The 6,944-nt window shown below is 48.8% G+C and overlaps 1 protein-coding gene across 5 annotated transcripts in view; it reads right to left on the reverse strand.

Moving 5' to 3' along the window:
- CAMTA1 (calmodulin binding transcription activator 1) overlaps positions 1–6,938 on the reverse strand; it is a 248,296-nt gene extending 241,358 nt beyond the window's left edge. For all 5 annotated transcript variants that reach the window (XM_071449111.1, XM_071449110.1, XM_071449115.1 and 2 more), the window contains exons 1-2: positions 6,832–6,938; positions 3,357–3,450 (exon numbers count right to left, since the gene is read on the reverse strand). In XM_071449111.1, the coding sequence (XP_071305212.1) occupies positions 3,357–3,423 (67 nt within the window). In that variant the 5' untranslated portion in view covers positions 3,424–3,450; positions 6,832–6,938. The remainder of the gene's footprint in view (positions 1–3,356; positions 3,451–6,831) is intronic.
- Between the last annotated feature and the right edge of the window lie 6 nt (positions 6,939–6,944).

Below are 6,944 nucleotides of genomic sequence, written 5' to 3' on the forward strand. Positions count from 1 at the left end.
AGTTCCTCACTCTCAGTAGTGAAGTGAAAATTAAGATGAAAAGGAGTATAGAATGCAGAAAACCCCTACTACTCCAGAATAATACAATTTGCTGCTGAACCTCAGTTGCTAAGATAGGCATGTCAATTATTTATAGAACTCATGAGTGTGAAATATGAAGTTTTTCAGCCTGGGACACCACGAAGGTAAAGCCAGGAACACAATCCTGTCAGCACTGGCAGACAAGGACAGAATAGGCAAGCACAGAATATTTCTACACAGATTACCGTTTTTATTGAACTACAAATTGCAAAAGGTCTCTATGAAATGCCACTTTCAGTGTTAAGTGAGCTGTACCTTCCTTTTGACAGTGTCAGTCTGTATTTAATGTTTATTTAACATTTATCTAAAGGGCCATCTCTGCCAGGGAAACAATGTACAGTAAGTTAGCATAACTTCACCTGAATATTTACAGGAAGCCAAGGATTTTCTCCTGGATCTGTGCTTATGTCCATCAACAGCCTGTCACACACACTGTAAAACCTGCTCTACATGACCAAACTTTGCCAATAATTTTCACAATCAAAATTCCAATTTATGTTCTCAGTAGTGATATCAAAATTGATCTGCACAAAAGCGCTTCTATGGTTTATAGCAAGTTTGTTGAGAGCAAGTATCTGGATTAAAACTCCCAGGGTTGCAGTGAAAGGTTGTTCATAGCTCATCTGAGGAACTAACAGGTACTATTCAGAAACATCCACAATTTCTTGGGAAAAAACCTAAAGCAAACCAAATAAAACCCCACAGACAAAATCAGAAAACCGTGGAGCCCCAAATTCTAGTAACAGCCATTGCTACATGGCATGGCCTTGCTAAAATGCCTTGGTGGGTCCATGCAATATTCTATCTCAAAGCTGGAGGAATTCTAAGTGCATCTCCTCCTCCTGCCTTGCCTCCAGCTCTGAGGGCAAGAGCTTCAAATACAGTGACTAAGAAATTACAGAAAAGGACTAGCACTGAACTTTCAGATCAAAGGATACAGAGTGATTCACGTTCCTTCCCTGACTGCTTGAGAGACGTGGGCTAAACACCAACAGTCAGGTGCTCTGAAAAGCTCCACCTCAGAAAGAGAATTTGAATCAGCAGTGAGGCTACAGGACCCCAAATAATGTGACTCTCCCTTAGACAGGCTCCTTTGCTCAAGAGCTCTGTCAGCTCATGTCACCATGGGGGTGACACACGCCACTGCTGCCACTGCTCACCAATGCCAGTGTCTGCAGGACAACCAGAACAGATATTGCCCATCACTGTCCTGCATCTGAAAACCTGAATGCTGACACAACTGAGAGAAAAACCAAAAAACCACAAGCTAGCCCAGCAGGCTACTGTCTGTCCCCAGGGTCACACCAAATCCCACGTGCTGGAAGGAAGCAAAAGCAGCGAGGACTTGGCAGCGCCTGAAGCACAACGCCTGCAGAAGTGATTGTGCTGCTGCCAGATCTGGTCCTTTTGGAGCTCTCCAGCCACTGCTGAGCGGACAGCACGTGTTGCAATGCTGGAGCTGGCAATGGCAGTGCTGAGCACAGCTAGTGGCCACTGGCCACCTTAAAGCACCAGCACCGTGTGACTGACCCGAGCCAATGTTTAGCAGCATGAGCAGTAAAATAACAAATCTACTGAGCTCTCAAAATTGCAGCAAATATTGTAAAGCTTCCCTATTCCACATTTCACCCGGCCTTGTGGGTGCTGTAGCCACCACTGCTCTGTGCTGGCTGGGTGCCAGGGCCCCAAGCAGGGACCAGGACGAATAAGGAATGGCAACATGACCTGGCTCTGGGGAACCAGCACTCCTGTAGGGACACGGGTCCTGCCAGCACTGGCTGTTCTCCAGTTTTACAGACTCAAAGCTCTCCAGACTGATGATGAAGAATTTTGAAACCCAAAGAGTAGAAGAGATTTACATCCAAGTTTATGAAAATAGCTGAAAAATATATCAACAGCCTTCACATACACATATGCAGAAAAACAACTAACAAAACTATCAAATCTCCCAAAATATGGATTGACAACAACAGAAACTTGCTAATTACTATTTTTAGTATCCTTAAATACTCATCTCTGGTGCTATTAAACTAAAAATTATGTAACAATGGATTTGAACTGTAGGAACAGCTTATACAAGTTAGGACCATTCCAAAAAAGTCAATCAGTGTTTCCGAGTACATTCAGCAGATATTTTGAACACAGGCAGAGCAAAGAGCTCTGTCCATGACAGGCTCTTGTCATATCAGGCTGGAAGGCTCCAAGCAGACTAAGAGCTCTGGTTGGCCAAATGGCACAAACACCTGAACTACAGGTAATTCCTCCCTGATTGCTGTTTTGAAAACAACATTTCCAGCAGAAACTATTACATATATATATATCAACCCATTACACAGTACTGATAAGATCCTCTGCATGGCCCAGAAACACCCTGTGCCTCACACAGCTGCTGCTGGAGAGAGATGAGAGGCAGGGGCAACAGGCAGATAAATCATCACTGCAAACCTGGAATACTTGCAAGGAGAACATTTGCTTCTGACTTTTGGGGGATTTAAGTCAGCCTGCACAAAAAAGCATGAAAATATCCCAAGGAGAGCTACATGACTAATGAAGATTTTCTTGCTCCCCATCAGTTGCTTCAGCCACTTCTGCTGCCACTGGATGAGCACAACAAGGCCTTTCTACTGCGTGGTGCTCTGCAGGTATGACTAAATCTGCCTCTTACCTCCCCAAGTCCCCAGGTAGACTCTCACGCCTCCATCACAGAGAGAATTTCACAGAATCAAAGAGCCAATAAGTGTTTCCTCTGGGCATCTCAACAGCATTATCACAAAATGCAGTAAAAGGCATCAGAGTGGCAGAGAGCGACTCAGCCCTGTTGGTGGCTCCTGTTTGTAGAACACTCCCCACATTGCAGCCGTGTGCACCTGCCTGGGGGCATGGCCACAGCAGGACAGCCCATGGCTGGCTGACCAACCCTCTGGAGCATCACACTGCCTGCAAATGGACTGGTCCAGTGCAGCTCCCATCTCTGTTTCTGCCCTCAGCACAACCGCGGCAGCAGAGGCTGGTGGGGCACACATGCAGGGACAGGCTGGAAAGGATGATTTGTGTGGGCTTTAGATACATAATGATACAACTTTGGGGAAAACCCGAGCAAAGAGAGAGCAGGTCAGGAGTGAGAGGCGGCACTGGGACTTCATGCAAAACAGAGGAGGAGGGAATTCAGAACACTGAGCTCTGGTTTGAGGGGGTGTGCCGTTTGCCTCGTGAGGAAAGGTACCCCACAAAGTCCCACAGGCTCTGAAATGCACTCAATTAGCTGTTCCTTTTACCTTTTTGTTCTACCCAGCATTTCTTCAAGAGCACTGTCATCTCTGGCTTTGGCATCCTACTCATCATCTATGAATTCATGTTGCCGTTTCCTCCCTGAAAGGAAAAATCCCATAGTCAGTCATTTGCTACACAGAGGAAAGGACAAATCTGACAGTATTTTTGCCACTGTTAAAGTTCAAAGACCACCTTGTTTCTTGAGCAAACAACACTGCAAGTTGTGCTCTGGGCTATGGTGTCATTCAGCCATGATCAATCAGTGTGTGTTCACTCCAGAAACTTACCCCAAATTTACCTGTAAACAGCTGAAAAGCTGTCAGTGCCTCAGCCCTGTCTGCAGAGAAGGAGCAGGGCAATGACTCGCTCAGACTAAAAAAATTCCCACAACAAGAAGAGAGACTTGTGCCAGGCAAATATCTTTATTTTACTTTAAAACATTCTGAAAGTGTTAATCTATATGAAAGAGAAGCAATACAAGACTGAGCAAGCATGTTTAATGTTAGGGAAGCCTTCACATCACATGAGCCAAATTAAAAATAAGACTAAATACAAAGCACAGACAAAAAAAAATCAATTTTCTCAAAGACATAACATAAGGGACTCCCACAGGGGCCGGGCAAATTCTGGAAGGGAGAAGGAGATTATATTTTATGGGAAGAGATTCAATAAGCATTCTTTTCCCATAAAGCTAGTGATGGAGGATTGTCACTGCTCCATAGACACCCCATGCACATTTCAGGACAACAGTAACAGGAAATCAATAGCACCTTTTATACGTGCAAAGACATTATCTCTCTGGACTCCTAATACTAACAAATGGGGCCAAGAAACACCTTTACTAGAATTTAGCAGCCAGCATTACTCTGGCTGAGAACAGAGGGCAGGATGCTGGTCTATACCCTTATATTTTTAGGTATTTTTTTTTAAACTAACTCTGCTCAGAGCATCACCCTCGAGTGGTGCCCAGGAGCCCCTGATGACAGTACATCACAAGTGTAACGGTGCTGAGCCCTGGTGCTGTCACCCCATCACAGACATCCCCTCCAGCTGATGCTGCAGTCATTACAGGCAGGAGCTTTGTCAGGGGGTAATTTGACAGCTTTGACAAGCTCGGCTGAATTTATGGCACTTTCTAGTTTTTCCCTCCATTGAGCTGTGATGGAACTAAAGTTAATATTACCAAACCCGCTCTGTGAGGGGACAGGTTCCCAGTGCTGAGTCCGTGATGGCAGTCGCTGAGAGAATCTGCCCCTCACAGTGTCCCTGCCACCCTCGGGGACACGGAGGGCAGCTCCATCCAGCCCACTTGACAGGGGAAATTCCATGATGAAGGTCTCTGCCATCTCTGGCTCTGCCACAGCAGAGGTGGATCACCACTAGTGAGGCTACTCACAGCTTACTGGAGAGCACTGAAGCAGCAGCCACGGTGCCACAGGTCTGACAACACATGCCCAGCTAAACCCAGGACCTGAGTCTTGGGGACTGCTTCTCCTGCTGCAGAGATTGTGCCCCCACGCAGCACCACAAAGCTTCCCACCTGCAAGTACCAGTGTGGGAAGAGGAATACTGCACCCCAAGCCAAACCTTGGCAAGTCAGTAAAGCACAAACAAGCACTTTTCTTTTTTTTTCTTCTTTTTTCCCATCAGATTGTTTTTTGCCATAGATGTTACATTTCCTCTGTTATAATGCAGGGTTTTAAAGAGCTCTCTCTACATCCTTAGAAAGCACAGTTCATATTTAGCTCCCTAAACTCGTATTTCTCTCTTCCTATATTTCCCTGCCAAGATGTGACACCTGTGGAACGTTCCCAGAAAATTCCCCTGAATCATCTGTGATGCAAGGGAACAGCAGCCAGCGTTGGCAACAAGCAGCTGGGTCTTTTAGGAAAGCGTCAGATCAATCTGGTGAGGGGAAGGATCCCCAGTAACTCTGTCACTAATCATCCCCAAGGATCACAGAGCTCCCAAATCAGTTAGAAAAAGAGCATAATTATGACAGGATCAAAATCCATGGGAAATAGAGTTGCCATGGCAACTGGCATCCTCACAACTCTAATCTCCTTTGCATTCTTGCACAGACTCAATGACTCCTAAACCACGTGGAAAAAAAAAAAAAAAAACCTGTCTAGCAGGTGGGTTCATTGAGGAAAAGCAGTGCTAGAGGTGCTTCCCTGCAGAACAGACCCATTTCCACAGGGTTTCTCAGAAAGGGAGCCTTTGTGCACCTCTTGTTCCAAGCATTGCACCTCGCTCACCAGGAGTGCAGAGGAACTGCTATAACACAATCAATACTTCCTTGTTAACTACCGTTGTATCAGAAAAAAAAAAAACTTATTAATTATTGAAACATTCCCGTTTTCAAATAAAAGTGACATGAAGATAAAATCCAAACCAGACTGGCTGAGTTTTGAAATGGGAATGTGGTTCCAGCTTGATGCTGGGCTGCACTGGTGCCAATGAGTGGTTTTTCAAACGCTCCTCTTTACAGACAGCAGTACCCAAAAACCACTCCAGCATCCCCATACACATATCAGATCCAGCCACTGGGCTTATTTTTCTTCCTGACAGCCTTATCACAGCATTAATACCCAGTCTGTCTGTCCACCAGCATGCTTTAAACGAGGTTTACGTTTAAAGCTGGGCAGCCCTTTTGCTAAAATCTCTGAGCTCTGCACACTTTGGGGCATTTCCCTTCCATTTCGGTACTGCTCGGGCCTGGGGAGTTCACCCATCACCAGGGAGGGCAGCACAGCGTGAAACCCAGGGTTCACTGGGGCTCTCTACGCCAAAAGCCAAAGCAGCGCTATTGATCCAAGGGAAACCGCTCCAGATCTGCCGGTGACAAACCCGCACACGCTCTGCCCACGGTGTGCCCTTGTCGTGGGTCTGACATCGCTGAGCTCAGCTGGGCTCGCCTTCGGCTGCCGTGCAGCTCTGCCCCGGGACCCTCCGTTGTACCGGGCTGCCGGACTGCCCCGCTGCCCTCCGCCAGCCCCGCCGGAGCCGGGGAACAGCGACTCACGGGACAGCGACTGGATGGTGACAGCACGCTTTGGAAATCGCCCTCTTGTTACGGGAGAGAGAGGCCTCGTGGCAGAGTCTGCACCTACACGTCCCGTCAATGACCGGAGTGAGCGCCTGCCCTTTAGGCAGGTACCGAGGGCCCTGCGGCACCGAGACGGGCACCGGGAGAGGAACCGGGGACGGGCACCGGCGGTCGCGATCGCCCTCCCTCCCGCTATCCCCCGGGAGCGGGGCGGACGGAGGCCCTGGGGCACCCATGACACTGCCACAGCCGCCGCTGGGGTACGGAGCGACCGCGCCGGCAAAGACGCGTCAGAGTGCCGGGGCGAAGAACCAGGGGGACGTGGCCGGAGCGGAGCGCGGCAGAGCAGGCCGGTGCCGGTCCGTGCCGGTCGGTGCCGGTCCGCGCTCCCTCCCTCCCTCGCTCTCTCCCTCAGTCCCTCCCTCACTCACCCTTCGCCGCCTCCGCCGCCGCCGCCGCCTCCCGGCTCGCGCGCCGCGCACACGCACGCGCACACGCCCGGGCCGCGCGGGCGCGGGGGCCGGGGGAACGGGGGAGCGGCGGT

The sequence above is a fragment of the Agelaius tricolor genome, unplaced genomic scaffold, assembly GCF_023055355.1.
Source record: "Agelaius tricolor isolate 1412-34295 unplaced genomic scaffold, bAgeTri1.0.p SCAF_28, whole genome shotgun sequence".
NCBI lineage: Eukaryota > Metazoa > Chordata > Aves > Passeriformes > Icteridae > Agelaius > Agelaius tricolor.